The sequence below is a fragment of the Semicossyphus pulcher genome, unplaced genomic scaffold, assembly GCF_022749685.1.
Source record: "Semicossyphus pulcher isolate SPU_LCO1_2020_fin unplaced genomic scaffold, fSemPul1.0.p SCAF_15, whole genome shotgun sequence".
In the NCBI taxonomy this organism is placed as follows: Eukaryota; Metazoa; Chordata; class Actinopteri; order Labriformes; family Labridae; genus Semicossyphus; species Semicossyphus pulcher.
Window position 1 is genome coordinate 28,072,525 of NW_027211659.1, and position 20,968 is coordinate 28,093,492.

The 20,968-nt window shown below is 41.9% G+C and overlaps 2 protein-coding genes across 4 annotated transcripts; both read left to right on the plus strand.

Moving 5' to 3' along the window:
• Window positions 1-3,095: 3,095 nt before the first annotated feature.
• On the plus strand, window positions 3,096-9,310 carry ndufv3 (NADH:ubiquinone oxidoreductase subunit V3). The gene is made up of 4 exons (XM_069662652.1): window positions 3,096-3,140; window positions 4,158-4,272; window positions 4,990-6,525; window positions 9,031-9,310. Exons 1-4 carry the CDS (start codon window positions 3,096-3,098, stop codon window positions 9,186-9,188), a joined length of 1,854 nt encoding a protein of 617 aa, XP_069518753.1. The 3' UTR covers window positions 9,189-9,310.
• A 1,879-nt stretch (window positions 9,311-11,189) lies between these two features.
• Window positions 11,190-20,954, plus strand: pknox1.1 (pbx/knotted 1 homeobox 1.1). 3 transcript variants are annotated; one of them, XM_069663232.1, is made up of 11 exons: window positions 11,190-11,263; window positions 12,859-12,974; window positions 14,501-14,628; window positions 15,046-15,217; window positions 15,990-16,190; window positions 16,566-16,716; window positions 16,843-16,940; window positions 17,263-17,391; window positions 17,482-17,558; window positions 18,710-18,873; window positions 19,151-20,954. In XM_069663232.1, the coding sequence occupies exons 2-11, from the start codon at window positions 12,924-12,926 to the stop codon at window positions 19,330-19,332; spliced, it is 1,353 nt and encodes a 450-aa protein (XP_069519333.1). In that variant the 5' UTR covers window positions 11,190-11,263; window positions 12,859-12,923; the 3' UTR covers window positions 19,333-20,954. The 3 variants fall into 3 exon arrangements, with proteins under 3 accessions (XP_069519333.1, XP_069519334.1, XP_069519332.1); XM_069663233.1 differs by lacking the exon at window positions 11,190-11,263 and having other exon boundaries at window positions 12,735-12,974; window positions 16,566-16,683; XM_069663231.1 differs by lacking the exon at window positions 11,190-11,263 and having other exon boundaries at window positions 12,737-12,974.
• The last annotated feature ends 14 nt before the right edge of the window (window positions 20,955-20,968 follow it).

The following is a 20,968-nucleotide window of genomic DNA, read 5'->3' on the forward strand; positions in this document are numbered from 1 at the left end:
CATCAGTTTCAAGAGAATTATGTAGCTATTCTTATTATAGGAGACAGCGGTTTAAATGTATGTATGATTACACGTTAGTGATAACACATCAGTATGAAGTATTTAAAAAGCTTCATTTTTGTTCAACAAAAATAATCACTTCTCAGAGGTACAGTATGTTTTCAGATCCACGCTGACTTTCACTATATTGCAGTAATGCTGATGGATGTGGTACTCGGGCGGCAACTATTTTTATTATTATCATTTATAATCATTTATTATCATTTTTTTGCTGATTCTTTTCATACTAAATTCTTCAATCCAAAATATCTAACAATCCAAAGTGAAAACCTTGAAATTCCTTTATCAACCGTCCAAAACAAAAAAATCTCCTAAATTTGTCACATACAAGCAGCAAATTATCAGATTTAGGAAGCAAGAGATGTCTGACATTTTGGCATGAAATAATCACTGAAACAATTTGATGAAAGTAGTTCCCATTGTAGCTCTATGTTTTACTTTTATCCATATTTTTGTTCTTTGTTGCTGCTAATTATTGTTTAAGGCCCAACATATAAAAAATACGAGCAGAAAGGCGTTTTAGACACTGAAATCTAAAAGTTAATGAATAGAGATAATTTACAACAATAAACTGTCAGTGTATCATCAACAGCACTTCTCTAGAACTGATTGATGACCTTTAGGGGTCTCTACTAATAGTTCTAAGACATCAAAAAAGTGTGATTAGTTTCTGAATATGATGAACTATGAGTCAAGGCGAGAACCTTACCTTACCTTAGCTTAGGCCCAGACCCGGTGCCACGAGGGGGTGTGGGGGGACTTTGCTCTTTCAGATGTATTCTCTGCAACCTCAGTTTAAGTTATGTAGCCTACCCTATAAAAAATATCAGAAACAACAAACATATTGGCAGATAGGGTACTGGCAGAAGTGTCATAGACACTTATGTATTAAGGCACCTGCTCCTGAGTTTTCCTTACGTCGCTTCTGGTCGGTCTGGTGATGCCAGGAGACGAGGAAACGCTTACTGCTCCCTCTTACACGCCTGCTTCACCTCAGGGAGATTCCTGCTCGAGCACTGCAGGCCAAAAACTCCACCTCGAGACCGACACCAAACTCTCCATCATGTGCGCTCACTCTGATGCGCGCTCCTTGATACAGGCAGGAACACAAGCACTAACATACTCACGCTAAAAGGAGGAAGATTTATTATAATCCTTAAACATAACTACCTGTGTCACTGACAATCATGAGATATTAACACAAACGCACGCAGCAGAGGATATAGACGTACTAATCGTTTCTAGTGTTATGGTAGGCCTATTGCTTCAGCAGATATAACTTTAATCCAAGCATCATTACAGATCTGTGTATAGCTGTGTGTGTTCTGCGTGGGGACACAATGAAAGTGTTTTCTGATGTCTCATGTATTTTTCTTTTGTTCTCTTCTTTCTATTGTATGTGTGATGGTTGTGTGGTACTGCTGGCTGAAAAACAAATTGCCTGTCGGGGATAATAAAGATAGGCTATCCTTGATCCTTGAGGTTACATGAGCAGGCCAGAGCTCAGTCTATTTAAGAAGGAAGGCTGTAATCCGCTGTATAAATAGCTAAATTGAAGGTAGTGAACTGTTCTTATCTAGTCAACTTTGTCACTTTGTCACCTCAGGATGGGAAAGAAATGCAGCAATAGGCAAAGCAGGATGATAACCAACTGTTTTACAATATAAATAGCCACCATCCCCTTATTCACTTCATCCTGACACCGGGCCTGCTTAGGCCTACCTTACCTTACCTTTCCTTACCTAACTTTACCTAAGCTCTGAAACTTCTCTATAGGAGCCTATCCTGCCAGTGAGGGACAGAGTCCCCTCTGGTAACACAAACCCAGTACCCCATTCAGCGCAAGAACAGTGCTCCGCTGGTGGACCACCAGCAGGAAAAAAGCTACCAGGCCCCCGGAGCACTGCAGCCAACCACCAGGGGGCGATCGCGATGTTTGGGCTCCAATTGCTCACTTGTGGGGGAGTCGTGTGGTCCATCTTCAGATTCATTCCCCTAGTACATGACAGAAATGGTCTATTGAACATTTTTCAGACTGAGGTAGGCCTTTTTGTTTGAAAGATGGACAGTAGCCTACTTGTTTGATATTTAATTGACACGTATGAAAACGTGTGCATTTAATACGCAAAAGGAGTTTGCATAAAAACTGTGGTTGACACTAAAACTTGAAATTGATCAAAAGCGATTCCCAACGATTTCGAACCGCAGGATGGAGGGGTAAAGAGGTCAAAAGCAGAGGGCAGCGCCCGTGGCTCGAACCCCTAGCCCGCGGGCCGTTGGAGTTGGATATGAACAACAGTTCGACATTGATGTATCCACTGAGCTAAACCTCTGCCGTTTACACATGAAACGTGAGCAGGTTATAAACCTAAAAATGAGGAAGTACAGTTCAGCAAGTGTCTTAAAGTGAACAGCAGTCCCAGCCAAATTATTAATATTATTGAATTATCAAATAGTAAGTTTTGGATTAATTAGCTACGTGAAGAACATGTCTCTATAACTCTGTACTTTGATACAAAACTTTTTTTTTTAAGATAAAAGCTTAACTTGTTTTGATTTTTGAGATGTCATAATGCAACTTTAAGCTGTAAAAAGACGTTTCACCACTTGCTTTTTCAATAATATCTGTAGACAGCACTGTTTACTGTTTCTAAACGTGATTATAACTGGACTATGTGCATTTCATGTCACTTTATTGTAGTCTATAGAAAAGTAAAAACGGGCATATTTAAAACAGCATTATTAAAACTAAAAACTGAACACATGAGAGCCACAAGTGTTAATAAAAACAAATAAATTATATTAAAAAGTAAAATACCAAAGCAATGTCAAATTGGAATCACCAATTTCAAAATCAATTTTCAGTAGATTTTAGGACACGACACATTAATCCATTCAACAACAAAAAAATTAATGTTTATTTAAGTAAGAAACTTTAGGGCTGACTTTTCGTCGGTTTTTTTAAATCTATTTATGTTGTGGAACTTTTATGTTTGCCTTAGTTTCCGGCCGGAGCATAACACCGGGAACACGAAATGGCGACCTCCTTGCTGCGATTAGGGCGACTGGGTTCCCTCAAGGTAATATTAACTGAATTGCCTATCAAACGTGTTTTATGTTTTATTTTTGGATACCAGACCTTCATAGAGATGGAAAGACAAAGAACGTAAAATCGTTTAACGTTAGCTCACAGCGTAACATTACTGACCCTGAACGCACCACCGAAAAGGACAAATTCAGTAGTTCTTTAACCTTATCTACACCTGACGTATCTCTGAGCTGCGACATCCAACCATAACCGTCATTGAACCATTTTCAAATAATTAATTTAACCATGTCTTCAGGTAGTGTTGGAATAATTGGAAAACTCAGTTCTGATTGGGAAAGTTCTCGTGAACGCCCCCTTAGGTCGGAACATAAAATAAGATAGAACTTTATTAATCGCGAAGGAAATTATAGTGCCAGATAGCTCCAAAAATACAGTACAAAATGAGAGAAATTCAAATGTCACAATGTCGCAATAGTTATCTAGGCTTCAACTCGAATAAAAGTTTGTGATAGTTAATGTCTTCTTACGCTGAAACGTGGCGGATGAAAGTATATGGTTAATACTGCTTTTTTGGTAAATTTACGTATTACATATTGGTGTTTAGCTCACACGTAGACTACGTATTATGCTATAAGCTGTAACCTTTTGTTACTGTTCGGGTAGAGTGAATTAGATTTGTGAAAAAGGTGTTTATTTGCATTTTCTCCTACTAAAAGTAAGGCAACACACTATTTTAGAGAATTTTAGGGAATAGGAAACAGCTATCAATGTGTTTTAAAATGCAACACATCTTATTTATAGTGTCCATATTCGTAGTGAATATGGTCGTGTGAAATGGCTTGCAAGGTGCTATTTTACTTCACATATCTACATTCTCTTTAAAATCTTACCATTTACCCAGCAAAGGCAGTCAGGAATATGTTTTGCCTCCAGAGCTCTTGCATGGACTTAGTGTATGTAGTGCTGTTTTTTTCTTCTGTTGCATTTCTGTACTTGTGTGGCTCTATGTTTGGTCCTCATATTCAGAAGTGTCTGTGTTCTCCTGCAGTGTCTCCAGTTGGAGACCTTGGGCGTCCTGAGGAGTCGCTCAGCTGCGTCGTTCTGCACTGAGGCTGGAGAACCCACAAAGCCAGCAGCAAAAAAGACAAAGGCTGCAACCAAGAGTAAGGATGATTCGGTTCTGTTTACTTCCTAAAGTTTGATTTTTAGGGCTAAAAGTTTTACAGACTAGTTACTATTGTGTATAATGATGTTTAACCCATTTTTGTCTCCATAATGATACATCCTATAGGTGGTTCATGATCTAAAGTGCTGATTTTAAAGCTTAACATGCAACGCTTTCCTTACAGTGCAAGAAATGTGCCAAAAGCTCTAAAATGTTCTTTTTTCTTCCAGCCTTCCTTCCATCAAGAATAATTCACTGTTAAAATTAAGTTTAAGTTTTGCTGATTGATCTGAATAAAATATTAACAAGGAGAAAGGCAAGTCTGCACACGTATATCACACACTATCACAATGTTTCAGTTGAGACATTGTGTTAAGTTAAATATTTTTGTGGCATGGAGGTTGTGCGCGGGCTTGCCTTTTACATCATGTTCTTGTTTAAGTGCGCTGTACCAAAGTGATGTGTGTATAACTACCCTCCTTCATTAGAATACTATGACCGTTTAAAGGTTTATGATAAGTTTGTGTAAGTTGATAAATTAATAATTGTGTTAAAGTTTTTCTTTTTTTCTGGCTCTTAAGCAGTTTTTGAAAAGTATAACCTTACAGGAAATTTCAGGACAGCATAAATGGGTTCAACAGAATTTTCTCTTTGAGAGTCATGCAACATTACTATCTTATTTAACCACTATTGTCCCATTTACCATCTTCCTCAGCAGCAGAGGCTCCAGATGAGAGAGCATCCTTGCTAGCCTACAAGACCGCAGTTGCCTTCCCAGTTAGACTTTCAGAACCTGGAGCTTTCCTTACACAGTCTGTAGCTGCAGCTGAACCAGTGGCCAGCCCTGCTGCCTCTGCAGAAACTGTCGTTGCTGCAGCTGCTACAGCGCCTGCCGCTGCTACAAGTGAACCAGCTGCAGCAGAGCCTGAGGCTGCAAGTGAACCAGCTGCAGCAGCGCATGAGGCTGCGAGTGAACCAGCTGCAGCAGCCCCTGAGGCTGCAAGTGAACCAGCTGCAGCAGAGGCTGAGGCTGCAAGTGAACCAGCTGCAGCAGAGGCTGAGGCTGCAAGTGAACCAGCTGCAGCAGAGCCTGTGCTAGCAGCAGAGCCTGTTCTTGCAGCGGAGGCTCCAGCTCCTGATTCGGATGTGGCTCAGGTTATCGTTGACACAGCTCCATCTTTAGTTGATGCAGCTGAGCCTCTGGTTGATGCAAGCACTCAAACCTCAGCACCAGAAGACGCTCCAGTTGCTGCCTCTGCCACACATGATGAAGTCCCAGCCACAGCTGCCTCCTCTGAGCCCAGCGATGCTGCAGCTGATGCATCATCGTCCTCATCGTCCAGTGACTCGGACTCTGATTCAGATTCAGACTCAGACTCCGATGACGAGAAGTCAGAGGCAAAGACCCCGTCCCCAGAGGTGTCAGAATCCCCTGTGAAAGTAGAAGCAGAAGTCCAGGAAGTCGCATCAGCAGTGAAGGAAGAAGCTGAAGTTGTTCTCGCCTCTGCTGCTGAGGCTGTACAAGAAGCTGCTCCAGCAGCTGCAGAAGAAGCCCAACCTATTGTGGAGGCACCCAGCATCAGCTCCGAGGAGTTAGTCGACTCTGCTCCTGAGATCTGCACAGCCACAGAAGACACACTAGAGGGCGCCGTGACCAGCCCAGACGCTGTAGCTGGAGCTGCAGTGGAACCAGAAGTAACAGAAGACGTTGCACCTCCTGCTGTTGCTGAAGCTGAAACCGAGGCTGCAACTCCAGTAGAAGCCCAGGCTGAAGCTCCAGTAGAGACCACAGAGGCTGCGTCTGCTGAAGCCCCCACAGAAGCTGCAGCTGAGCCTGTTGAAGCCGAAGCTGCCCCTGTTGAAGCATCTGAAGAGCCTGCCTCTCCTGAAGTTCCTGTCGAGGCTACAGCTGAAGTTTCTGCCCCGGTGGAGAGTGCTGAAGAGCTGGTGGATCCTGCTCCTATCTTAACTGAAGCTGCCTCTGTAGAAGCTGCTGCTGAGCCTGTAGAAGTGGCTGAAGCTGCCCCTGTTGCAGAGCCCGTAGAAGCTGTTGCAGAGCTCGTAGCAGCTGAAGCCGCCCCAGAAGAAGCTGTTGCAGAGCCTGTAGAAGCTGAAGCCGCACCCATTGAAGCTGCTGCTGAAGTTTCTGCCCCGTTGGAGAGCACAGAGGAGCTGGTTGATGCTGCTCCAGTCGTAGCTGAAGCTGCAGGAGAGGAGCTGCAGGCGGAGGCCGTAGTGGAAGCATCTGAGGGTACACACTACACCACCTTGTCCCAAATACCTCTTCCTATCCCTTTCTTCTTTGTGGATCTTTTAGCTCACACAGATGACCATACTTCTCTCTCTATCACTCATAACACATTATGTGTAATGTTAAGGTCTTAACCAGGCAACATCACTCTCACACCTTAAGCAGTTTTTGTTGCTTCCACAGCTTGTTTTTGTTTTTATCCATTACGTCACATCTAACCTCTCATCGCCTTGGACTTCAGTTGTAGTTGTTGTGCATGCGGTGGATGTGGTGCACGTGTATTTAAAGCTTGCTTGCAGGGCGTTTCGGTGCATTCGTTTTTCTTTTGTATTTGCTGCATTTGCTTTTTCCTGCTTGCATCCTCCATACAGAACTCTAGACTTGTCTATCTTTGACCTATCCACATCCACAGCTACGTTCTTTCTATCAGTCTAGGAACACGGTGTTATTGCTTGTTGCACCCTCAGACACTAATCCTGCTCATGGTTCTGCTCCTCTTGAATCTACCTGCTATATTTCCTTTGTTTGATCCCGTCCCTTGGCCTCATCGCAGTTGGCAAATCCATCCTCACTCCCAGTATATTTGCTTCATTATTTTCTCTTCAGTTTTGATAATATATTGCTCACTTTTGCTCATTCTTTTTGTTTATAATATCTCTGTTTGTTTGAAATATGGGTTGCAGGTTAATGTTAATGTTACAGGTAATGCTTTCTTTGTGCCAGGTAATGCTATTGCTAGCAGTAATGTTAGAGTGCACATGGTCGTACTGTGGTTACAGTGAAGACGTGTCCCTGACAGCAGCTGGACGAGCAGAAGCTGGGAGTGGTTGGAGTCAGTGGAAGTGTTTCATGAAGCAGGATTACTCATTTGTGGAGATGTTTTATTGAATCGTTGAAGCGACACTATCATATTAAAACACTCAGCTGTATTTTTAAACCCTATTTTGACATATTTAAGGCACTAAAACTTTTAGAGTTGTTTCAGTAGATTGCTCCAGCTGGCAGTCATGAAACAGGCTGTAACGGTAAAGCCCCAGTCAGAGATAACGGGTTTAAAAAGGTGGTTATCACCTGTCTTTGCTGACCCAAGTTTCTTCTTCAGACTGTATGAGCATTCCCATAAAAACAGGGTGTGTGATGCAACGAAGAATGTGAGATCATTTTAATCAGAGCAAAAAGCAACACTGCAGCTGCCAATCAGACAGTAAAGGAATTTTGAATTTGCGTTCTACCTGTTAAACAAGCGACATAAAAAGGACCACTCAGAATCAAGTATTTAAACATAATCCACAGTGTGAGAAGTTGATTCAATATTCTATCAAATGTATAGTCTAAGCTAAATTTAAAAGGATAATATCAAGCAATAACTCACACAAACTATGCGATGAAGGCAGCGGTTGAGGTAAAATTGCTGTTTTTTTCAATGGAGTCTGGTGGGTTTGAAGAGAGCAGTGTAGCAGCTGCATCTGGTTAAAAAAAGGGGTTTCATCTTTAACTAAAAAATCTACCTCTGTAGAGATCTTTTCTGTGAAGTTGTCAGAATGTTGCTGTAATTATAACCTGTTTAATCTTTGCGTACTGAAGAAATCTCTTGGAGTAATTCCAAAACTGTTGTACCTTTTTAGTCGTTTAGACCCCTGAATAAGACTCAGGCATTCCTGTATTTGCTTTGCTTTGTGACGGTTTTTTGCCCGACACTTCTCTGACCAACTGGGTGACCCTGCTTCCTGAAACAACCCCCTCATCTCCTCGGTTGTTAATTTCACCACTTGTTCATTTCTTTCCCCTTTATTTAACGTTTTTAATGTTCTTCACCTGAAACCTTTGGGATAAGCACAATATTGATTAATGGTAAAATGTCCATGTGTCTTTAAATGTGTTTCTCTGTGATTTTGCCTATACGTTGTTAATAACCTTACTGTCACAGCATGGTTACAGGTTTTCCAGACAGATTTAGATTAAAGAACGGTTGCACCTCTGAACAATTGAAAGCCTCTAAGTATTTTTCCAGCACATTTTGATTCTGACTTGTTGCCCTTTTTAAATCCATATCATGCATCATTATTCCTGGAGTATGGCCTGCCTTTACTGTCTGCAAGCATGTTTAGCTTCACATGCTCTCCCCTAACCGTGAGGCTTTTCACACCAGTGTGTCTCCACACTCTGTTGGGGGTAACACGGTCTGCCACTTTAGGAAATGTCCCACCGTAAACTACCTTTGTCAGCACGTGTGAAAATGTTAATGTGCTGTCCATTTGAAAATCTTTTAAAATATTTAAAGCGCAGGCCACATTTTAGTCTCATTTATCAGAAATCACTAGAACGAGACTTAAAAACAGTGTTTTTAAAATCAGTCACAGTGACAGGAACACAGGATTAGACCCGGGGTTGCATTTTGCTAACGTTGTGTTATTTCCGTAAACGGCAGAAGATTTGATTACTCACCTTTGTATCAGACTCGGCTTTCTCTCATGCTTTCTTTTGTTTCTCCCCCTCCTTCTGCAGAGGCTGCAGCAGCGGCGCCTCCAGAGCCCGAGGAGCCTTTTGACAACAGCACTTACAAAAACTTACAGCACCACAACTACACCCCCTACACATTTGCAGACCTGGATGTGGAGATGGCAAAGTTTCGTCTCCCTCAGCCGTCCGCCGGCAGACAGTAGAGGAGCTGCAGACCGTTATTATGATTAAAGATGATGGTGATGGTGTTGTCCCCCTTTATGATCACCCCCCTACCTGTCAGATCTGCATGTAATTCTGCTGTTATATTATTAAAATACACAGATAAGAAACTAAGTCTGTGTTCGCCTGGTGTGATTCTGTTTTGTCTTATATAAAGGAAAACACGTATAAAGGGATAGGCAAAGATCAAAAGCTTCTTTTATGCTGCTTTCCTGCCTTAGGGGGGTCATTTGAATAGAGCTGAGTGTGCAAACGGTTTATCTGTTTCTATTTTAATGACGACAATTTTCACTCCCTTTTCCTGCCTGCCTGCCTGCACAAAGCGCACTAATTATCCAAGCTATATGCATTCTTTTTAGGGGTAAACAATCAGCATCTGTTCTGATGTGTGTGCATGTATGATGAGAGAATATGCGTAAAGGCATGTAAAGATGGAGATATGAATAAAATATGTTGTGTAAATAAGGGCAGTGAAAAGGAAGCAAAAAACCCCAGCAGGGTTTTTTTGTCTTTGTTATATCAAATTCAAACCTTTTATTTTCAAATAAGGTATGTCAATGCCAACAAAGACGCAGGACAAGACTCACTAAAACTAAACATATGTGTGTATCATGTCGGCCTAAAGCAAAAGATATTAACACAACATTTTTCATGATTTTCATATTTCAGTTGTCTTCCCTGTACCTTATATCAGTCCATGTAAGGTTTCAAAATAGTGTCTGATTTTTGATCGGGTCTGTAGTTTACCTTTTCGTTATGTTTGTATTTGTGAATGCAGTGTTTTTAGAAAATTAACAGATTCATAAATAACTATTTAAATCTCTAATTAAATGTAATTTTAATGTCTAATTTTTCCAAAAAAAATCTATTTTCTTCTACATAGGCATTCATAAAATAAATGACAGCACCTCATTTGACACAAAATACTCCCTTGGCAATAACAGTTAATACCAGCATATAAATTATTCCAAATAAATATAGAAGCAGGTTTACTAAAGTGACCTTATTATTTCCCTTATATATTTGTTTATATACATTTATAATACGTTTTTACACTGAAAATGGATCTGAACTTCCTATGCATAGTTCTTGCAAAGTATTTTAATGTATCACATCTCATTGCAGATGACTGCAGTATTTTAATACCTCAACCACCATAGCTAGTTCTCTAGGAAGTAGAGGATTGATATATTGTCATACAGTACATTCTAAGTGAACAAATTACCCTCCCTTTTAAACAAGTGACGAATAAATAGATTTCAATTATCAACCCATTTCTTGAAATATAATGATTTACGCTTGAAACACATAACCTGGTTATTCCAAACCCCAGCAGGGTGCAGAGGGACTCTTTAGGCAGCAGGACGTCATGTCTCCGCCCACATCATAAATATTCATGAGCCGAGCGCCCCTGCGTGCCCTTACGCGATGACGCAACGCGACAACTGCGGGTCCCGATTGCTGCAGCCGCTTGTCAGTGTGACGAAGATTGGCACTCAGGTAAGCTGTCACTCAAAATCCCTCTTTTTCCGTTCCCTATCAATCAAACAATCTGGGCCGCACGCAATAATGCCCCGGGGCGAGGAGCGCGGACCTAGTCAGGGCAGCGGAGGGTGTTTTTGGAGGGGAAGCAGAAGCGGCAGAGCTCCGGGAAGAATTAAAAAAATCTGTATACAGGGGAGGGGGGGTAAAAAATATGTCGGCGTTTTGGGGGCAGAGGAGGATTGAGGAAAAGCAAAGGGCGAGCGCTAGAAACGAGGCCCGACAGTTGTAACGTTAGCGCGGAGGGGAGGGGAAGCAGAGGACAGCTGTCCCCGCTTGATTGATTGACTGATGTGGGAAGGATTTCACGAGCAGCCGGGCTAGCATGGTGTGCAGCCGATGCTTCTTTATATGATTTGAGTCGTATTACCGTACACAGCCAAAAAGAAATGCATATTCATTTTAAATGTTAATTCAAAGACGCTAAAGCGGCCGAAACCGTCTCGTTGTTTGGACATACGGCTCGCTTCGTATCAATCCGCAGCGGGGTCTTTTTTTGTACCTGGCTAGCTAGGTTAGCTTGTTTTTTTGGCAGTGATTCCCCCTTGCTAAATATGGCGCTTTGCATTTTGGCTGCACCGTACCAGCATGAGAAACACTTTTAAGTTAACGGTTAGCCACATTGCTAACGTTAGCTGTAGCTTGAACGGACGGTTGCTCTTTTACAGTTAACCTGAAATTGGCGAGCTAACGAGAATGTAGCATAAACGTTACAAGCTAGCTAAATGTTGTGGATAAACAAGCCGGGCTGCTTTGTCTGATGATAACGCCAGGCTGAACCCCGTTAGAGGGCAGTTAGCTAATATTAGGCTAAAGGCTTTCATAAAGTTTTACCTCTGCCGCCACAAACGGCTAATATGGGGCTAAATGCTAAGTTCATCATGGTGGGTGTGTTAACAGTAGTTTCAGGATAACGTTTACATAAACTCACTCATTAATACTACAAACAACAGGGTCGTTTTCCAGAGTGGTGCACGATAAATGTTCTTTGGGTTTGACAAGAGTTATCGATTCTTTATAACCTTACTCTTCTAAGGGTGCTTACAGATTCCCTTGTTTTTCCCAGATATCACTTCAGAACTTTAATATATTCATCAGTTCTGATTTCTCCAAGTGAAACATTCTTGTTTTGTCCTATTTTTGGGGAAGTTTTAGTTCTACATGTGTACTCCATGAAATGCTACACTAAGCAGCTTTAATGTTAATTATTTCTTGTATGAAAAGTAAGAAAACAAGCTTGTTCATCTCACCTTAATAACTAAACCACTGGGATTCTAGCACTTCTAAAAAGACCATGGCAGTCATACTAACAGCATATACTTTTTTGCATTTAAATTCAATAGTAGATATAAAATATACAAAAAAGGGTTCTGTAATGTAAAAAAAATGGTAATAAGAAACATAAAGACAAACATTTTTATTTCTAGTCAATTTTATAATAGTTCAAAGACAACTACAAAATCTGCAGATAGAAGTTACAATTAGATTTCCTTGGATCCTAGGATACAATAACTAATAAGATTATCACAGATATGTATTTCAAAGTATAGCAGAGATCTTTAGGACACCTATGAAACAAATAAGCTCCACAATAAGTCTGACTGTAACATGAAAAGAATATAAATATCAGCTTATTTCAAGGAAGTCAGATTTACAGAGCAGGATGTTCTTTAGTATGTAAAACTTGCTTTAAAATGATAATGAATCAGACTAAATTGTTAAATAATAATGAAAGTTTGCTCCTTTAAGTGGGCTCTCTGGAATACGGTATTTTAGAGGGCAATTTTAATTTCCTTCATGTACATCTCTCAAGGGTAAAGTAGATTTTAGCTTTGTGATAGCTAAAAATAACAACTACAAAAATTGTTGCAATATAAGAATGCAATATAAACACATTTAGAAAAAGTTGAGGGTTTTTATTTCAGCAGTTATTACATATCAAGTGACTGCCCTGGTAGCCCTAGTGTTGATCACACCAGCCCAGTTACACAGCTACTGATAATGTTTCATTCTGACATCACGTGGTTACATTATTTAAAGCTTTTGTGCCTAGAAAATCTTCAGGCATCTCTTCCAGGTAGTCTAACTCAAGCTGTGTGTATTGTGTAGGTTGGCCACCTGTCCCTCCCGCTCCCTATAATGCCCCAGTGTTTGCAGCATCTGCAGTGAACGTGATGGCAGCCCAGTCGGTCTCCATAGACAAGTACCCAAAGGGAGAGCAGCAGGTGGGTGAGAGGGACCTCCGGGCCCACACAACCTGCTCAACATGCACTTTTTTTGCCCATTTGCTTAAGATAATTAACCACATTAGTGTTAAAACAGAGCATTTATAACAATAACACCTAAATGTTTCAGGCTATCACTTTAAGTATTCTGCAGCCAGCTATTTTTAGTGGTGATAAGTCTGCCTGGATAGCCAGACAAAGGGAAACACTTTCTACATGTAACACTAGAACACAGACAATGTTAACGCTATTACATCAGTTCTAGTGATCTGTTGGCAGTGTGCTTGTCTGTCTGTGGCAGACCACCACAAATAAATCACTGTATGAGAGAGACACTGATGCAGTATGAAGCCTGCTTTCTGCCTGCTATTTCTGTGTCTGCGCTTATGTAAATTGCTTACCAAACATCTTTATTCTAGTGCCAAATTTTGGGGTGTCGAGAGCTAAGAACGATCTATGACTAATGAGAAATTTTCCACCCCAAGCAATGATTATTTTTAGCTTGTTTGCGCTCAATCTAAGTCATTGTTGGACTCAGTCACATGGTCGGGGATGGGATTTATGCTCTGCATTGCTGTAAGGCAGACACGGTGTGAAAAAATGTGTGAAAGAAAAGGGAGGAGAAACTTGGCTCTTTAATCGATGAATGTAATGTTCCTCTGTTGGAGTTTTGCAGAGTCTAGGGCATGTTTTAATGTCTCCGTCTATTTGCATCAGGTGACAGGTTCGTCTCATTTGCAATTTGGTGGTAACACAAGATAGGGTAGTGTTTAGATCGGCGATGGTAAGAAGACACTGTCTGGTTGCAGTCCAGCTATAATGTGCAAACAAAGTAATGTCTAGAGACTGGAGGGCATGAAAGAAGGCAGACACGGTCCACTGGAGAGGCATTAACACTCATAATTGTTCTGTAAACTTTTGCACATTCCCTGGACAAACCCTACAGCGCTTTCATAACACTTTAAAAATAGATATGTTGCATTATTTATATAATCATTTATACTATTTTGTATTCTTTTTATTTAAGATTATTGACAGTAGCAGTACTGCTACTTACATTTGGTTTGGATTTTATTCTACTTCTTTTATTGTGATAGGCCAAAACATCACAACAAATTACTTTAATGTCAAACCTACTTTGCAACAAAACAAATCTGGTTTTTATTCTGATATCTGATATTCTGATTCTGAAGTACGACCACAAGAAGAACTCTGGTGATTGGCTTAGGCTTGTACAGGGCTTTACACTCATGACACTATCACTTTCTGCCTTTACGATCACAGTACACCTACTAATATAGTGTAAAAATGTATAGTATTGAAAGCAGTTTTCAACCATGTCCTCATAACTTTCCAAAGTATTGAAGCAAGGCTCTGTTAAGCTTCACCCTGCAGCAACTTTCAGTCTTCACATGATGTCTTTACGTCTCTCATTCTCCGCCTTCATCTTCACCTCTTCTGTGTCTCTCTTTCTGTTTCCGTCACGCCTTCTTTTTCTGACTTCTTTGTTGTCTTGTTCTTCGCAGATGCAAGTGGTGAAGATAGACAGCGATACGGAGCAGAAGTTTATTGAGGGGACGTTGGCAGAGGCGCCGAGTCCGGCACCCACAGAGCCGCAGACACCCATGGACGCGGATAAAGCCTCCATATATCGGTAGAGCGAATTCCGTGTGTTCAACAAGAGAGAACCTGAATAACACAATCTTTGATCTTAAAAAGTCTTAAAGTCTCACTTCTGTGAAGTCCTCCTCTTTGTTCATGTGACTGTCAGATTGCTCTGTTTTTTTGTTACTGCACACTCCTCGATCTAATCAAGGCATAAAACAAGTCACTCTTTCTCACACTGAGCTAATTTATTGGACATATTAAGTGATCTGTCAGTGTGGCTTTGGTCTTATGTGCATATACAGTAGATAATTTGTCTTCATTTCACAACTTTTTTTTAAATCCCTTAAACGGAGGAAGATTTAACACCTTTGTGTCTGACTCCATGCTTTTTGTGTGTGTGAAAATAATAATATGTCCTTTATGTTCTTTCCTTTGTTTGTGTGTGTGGGCGCACTGTTCACAGACATCCTCTGTTCCCTCTGTTGGCCCTGCTGTTTGAAAAGTGCGAACAGTCCACGCTGAGCTCCGACTGCATCACCTCAGCCAGCTTTGATGTGGACATCGAGAACTTTGTCCGATGTCAGGAGAAGGAGGGCAAACCCTTCTTCAGCGAGGACCCCGAACTCGACAACCTGGTGAGAAGCCTCGTCTGCAGATCACGGCCAGAAAACGGAGATCCTAAGCAGTACGGAAAAATATCCAGATCTGGATAAAAATAAAAAGACAAGAGAGTAGGGAAAATAATTTGTGTTTCCAGATTATTTATTATCAAATTAATAAATAATAAAAACAGTTATTTAAAATGAAACAATTTTAAGGACCCTCAGCTCCAGTTTAAAAGTTTTATTTTTAGGGGTTCATAACCGAGAAACATTTTTAGTCCTGAGGTATTTGGCAAAACCAAAACAGGGACGTGAGGTATTTCACAAGAACTGTGTGGAAAGCCCCGCTCACACACTCACCAGTCAGTGACCTTTAACCTCAGCAGCACAGTGAGATACCGTCCAGTCCACTGTTGTTGCTTCTTACCCATTGATTTGAAACAGCGACTACTCAGAATAATCAGATGCCAAAATCAGTGTCATCACGCTGGTGAATCGGTTTTAACTGTTTGAAATGCAACATGCTGTGCTGAACCTGACCTCTGACCTCTCTGAAAGGGGGCAAGTTGAAAGTTCCCCTGAGCTGACAGATAGTCTTCACAGGAAGGTGTGAAAAACACACAAGCTAAATACCCAGGTAGATTCAGAAGCAAATGCAAGCAACAGGAAGTAGGAAATGAAAAGGAAAGAAGTGTACAAAGTGAGACTTGCTCAGATTTGTCTCCGAGGATGCCCTCTCTCCTTTGCAGACTGTCATGCACCTTTTTTGTATTTTAATCTATGTTTTAACAATTATCTAACCCAGATGGTGAAAGCCATCCAGGTGCTGCGGATCCACCTGCTGGAGCTGGAGAAGGTGAGCGACCTGTGTAAGGACTTCTGCAGCCGCTACATCGCCTGCCTCAAGACAAAGATGAACAGCGAGACTCTTCTGAGCGCCGACCCGGGGAGCCCGTACTCCCCCGTCCAAGGCCAGGCCCCCACCTTCTCCCCCACTAAGACTCAGGTAGGACACACCAACACCACTTAAACCTGCCTTATTAGATGGATATTTAGTGTGTTTAATACACAGACTGTATAAAAACATGGACAATATGACAGTTCCCTAATGTGAAGCCAAACCCTCTCTATCTCCCCCTGCTGACTGGCTGCAGTATAGCTCATAAAGCCCGCCTCCTCCATGTTAACAGATGGGACATGAGTCAAACTATAAAATCAAAATACACATCAAATACATTTTTCTCAAACATGGTTCCTGTCATTATAGTTAGTTCTTATCATGCTGATTTATGTCTAAATGTTGTACAATGAGAGCAGACGGAGACGCGTGGAGACAATGTGCTTTAAAAACATCCACATGTGCCTGTTCTGTGTTCTGCAGACCCCCGGCTCCATCTCGGGGACCATCAGTCCTCAGGGTCAGATCGTGGTGCCGGCATCGGCTCTGCAGCAAGGGAATGTTACCGTGACAACCGTAAACCCCACCCAGGTGGTCGCAGGTATGTCACCATGGCATACAACGGCTCCCTCAGGTACTGAACTGTGACTGCAGCTGAGATTCTGTCATATACCAGTGGGACACTCTGATCAGAGCCTGCACTCGACAGCTCAGCAGATGATATTAACTGAACGTGTGTGCGTGTTTGTGTTGATTCCAGGTGGCACGGTGTACCAGCCTGTTACAGTCGTCACTCCGCAGGGCCAGGTGGTAACACAGGCGCTCTCTCCGGGGACAATACGTGTCCAAAACAATCAGGTAGAACACCTCTCTGTGTGACTGCACCGCTCATGTCTAAAAGATTGTTATAAAAATGTTTTGATTAAAAGTAAGGGATGTATTTATATTTTCAGTCACCTTAAAAATTAAATACAAAGAATACTGAATTTACGTATTTGTTTATGCCCTGACATGATACTCACACAAGTTGGACTTTTCAGCCATTTTTTTGGTCAGTTATTTCAAACTTTAAACTTGAACTTTAAATAGTGTAGTATAGGGTTTGAATCTGAACACTATGGCATGTTGTTTGTGACATAATAAAATAGAACGGTTGCTAAATCTGCGTCTCCCTGCTCAGCTCCAGCTGCAGTTCCACCAGGACCTGAACCTCTTCAATCACGACGACAACTCAACCAAGAACAAACGTGGAGTTCTACCCAAACACGCCACCAACGTCATGCGCTCGTGGCTCTTCCAGCACATCGGGGTGAGTCTGTGCGCATCACATCTCTGCATGTCCAAGACTTCGATCCACTTAAAGAACACTGAAGCATTTCTTTCTGGTTCTTTTCTGCAGCATCCGTATCCAACAGAGGATGAGAAGAAACAGATCGCCACTCAGACAAACCTGACGCTTCTGCAGGTCAACAACTGGTGAGTTTGGGTGACCCACAAAGACACCCGAATGTAAAACCAAAAAACTGCACCATCCCCCGTTAATATGCAGACAGGGACGTTTGTGTTATTCCAGGAATTGACCGTAAGACTGCACGATATTGGGAAAAAGTGACATTGCGATATAAAAAACTACAGTACATTATACCAGATGATTGCAGTGTGTTTTATGGACATTTACACAATTAACAATCTTACTTTTTATTATCAGGGAAGATCTATTTTCCTCTAACAAAACAAAACCCATCCTACTTTCATCACTTGTTTCAGCGACTCTGACACCCGCATGAAAAAGTCGAGACAGTTCAGGTGGAGCGACACGTTTCTTTATAAAATGAATGCAAACACACTTGCGGGCTGCTGTTGCCTTACTTGTACGGTACGTCATCAACCGATTCTAGCAATGTTTTATTAGCGATCAGTCCGGTGTCGGTAACTCTGCGGCACTTCCACTCCATGAACTGTTGATGTAGCCACAGCATTAATGAGCACCGGGACGAGGTTGCCGCTGATAACGGCAATACACGCACTGAAAAGCCACCACATATAACAAAGCCTGCCTTGATCATCCCGCTGACATGATCTGTGACGGCAGCAGCGCCGCACGCTTGTTTACAGTTTACAGGCAGGTGACACAGACTCTGCAGGTCAGCGTCAGCTCACTCCGTGCTCTGATGAAGAGCTGCGCCGATGTGATATCAGACGGACTTTTGTTTTGTAGATTATTGCAAACGAGAAGATAGTGAGTACCCCCTTTGCACCAAGCAGCAATAAAGTTGCAGCATGAGGTGCTAATTTGCCTCACAGTCACACATCCTGCAATGTGACTATTGCACATGCACACATCACAAATGCGATTGTGCAGCCCTAATTGATAATATTTGGTGGCCAAAATATAAGCTAATATAAGAACAATACACAAATGACATAGTCTTCCTTAACTTACTTTAATAACTTAAAAGAACAACAAAATTAAAAAGTTCTTAAGATGTTCATCGCAGCCCGTCAGGACTAAAGGTGTAAAGGTCTGCAGCACCTGAAAGAAATTCTGAAAGCACACACACACATCCCACCCAGAGCTATGTCTACAGATAGAGAGAAACCCAACCTGATTTCTCCTGTGTGTCCAGGTTTATAAATGCACGGAGGCGGATCCTGCAGCCCATGCTGGACGCCAGCTCGTCTGAGACACCGAAAGCCAAGAAGAAGACGCCTCAGAACCGGCCTCTGCAGCGCTTCTGGCCCGACTCCATCGCTGGGGGGGGCACTCACCAGCAAGTTACCATGCCAGACGGTACGCAGCAGGCTGTCTACGTTCACTTTGTATTAAAGTTAAATAGAACAATTACATTTTAAATTAATAGTCTTCATCCCACACATCTTCTACAACACTCACACATTCTTTGTGTCTGCAGTTTATGTTAAAACTAGTGGAGATAAAGACTTTCCAGGTGGTTTGTACTTTAGATCAATTTAAACAGGAGGGAGGTCTGTTAATAGGGTTAAATGTTAGCTTTAGCATGCAATGGTAATAAGCATATTAATAGGTGATTGTTTCCTCTCATTCTCAGGTACAATGGTGACGATGAACGTAGAGGGTCTGCAGAGCCTGACGTCAGACGGCGCCACGCTGGCGGTGCAGCAGGTGATGCTGGGGGGCCACAGCGAAGACGAGTCGGGGGACAGCGTGGATGAGGACGATGACGCAGACATGGCTGGGCTGGGCCTGGACAACAGCGACTCATTGCAGTAGAGGACACACTCCCTCACTCTGATCTACACATACACGCAAGCAAGCGTAAACAGGTCTACAAATTAAATCCAAACACACACACACACACACACACACACACACACATTAGGTTTACACAGAGCACAAAACTACAGGACGTCACAGAGACGCTCCTGCACTCTTCCAACCCTCCACCCTGCTGAACGGCGGTTTATGCTGCGTGTGTGTACATCACGAGTTTCATTTCAGAAACCGTTTTTTAATTATTTAGTTGATGTATGCGAGTGCACTTTTTTGTATATTTAAGCTCAAAAAGATTAAATCAAACAAACGGAAGAAAAAAAGAAGTGTTAAAAAACACCCGAAGCAAGTTTGTATGCTCCGTTATTAAATGTTGACTGATTTCTGATTAGTTTCTCGCCCTGCTCCCCGTCCCCAGTTGAATTCTCATTTTGGATGCCAACACTTTAAAGTTGTATCTGTAAGAGTTTGTCTTCACTTTTTGCATGCTTGTGTTTTGAGTAGATGTGCGCACTCTTACGACTGACTCCGTGGCTCTCACACGGGCCCGCGTGGAGAGATTCGGGGGAGAAAAAAAAACGAGAGATGCTTATTTTTATATACAAACATATGTAATTAGTGTTTTTTTGTTCCATTTTTTGTGTTCTCCTGTTTTGTAAGGAATATTTATGTACAGATTCATAATTAAAGCTAGCGACCCTGTTTTCCAGGGTTCTTTGAAGTTTTCTAAAAAACAGAAAAAAGGAATTGAAGCTGATGAAAATTGCTATTTAAATTGGTTTTAAACTTACAAGACTAACAAGGCCTTACGTGTGTTCTTTTCTAAACAATTCTTGCCAAGAAGCACAAAAAGAAAGTCCGACCCTTGCTTGGTGAAATAGGTCAAATGACACTAAAGTGCAGAACACGTGTGTGGTTCTGTAAAGCATCGTTAATAATCTTTATGTTCTGCAGCTGTTATCTGAAGAGTGAAAACACACAGTAATCTGACTGTGGTGCTCCAGTTTTACCCTCATTGTGTATATCATACAGTGCGTCTTTTTAATCATTTTACAGTCGTAGCGTAGGCGTCACTTTCTCAAATGCACAATCCAGAACACTATGCTAATCACACAATCACGAGGGTCTGACGTGGAACCCATCATCAACAACAAGCAGTGGACTTTTTGCACGCATTAAACTTTTATTTATGTACATGCTACTGCGCTGGAAACAAAGTTGGACTCCTTGTTCATGGGCTGCCTGAAGGACGGGGGCCGAAGCGCTGCAGCCTGTCGGCCCCCCCGCCACTACACACGCATGTAGTGAACCATCGGAAATCTCTTTATCAATATGTTGATATTACTGCACAAGTTGGGGTGCCTCTTGTTTGAATATCTGTAACATTGTACTGTACAACAGTCGTTTGTCAATAGTTTGAGTAATCTGGTTTATATCCCTCTTGTAAAGTTGAGACTTGAAATTTGAAGCAGCCGGGGGGTGTAGTGAGTCCTGGTGGGCCCTCGCTGAGCTCTCGGTTCTTTACTTGCGTCTGTCTTGCTTTTTATGAAGCGTTCTTCACTTTTCTCTCGTCTGTTTTGCCTTAGAGCTTTCTATTTTGGAATAAACGATGCCTAACTCTCCGCTGTGCTCCGTC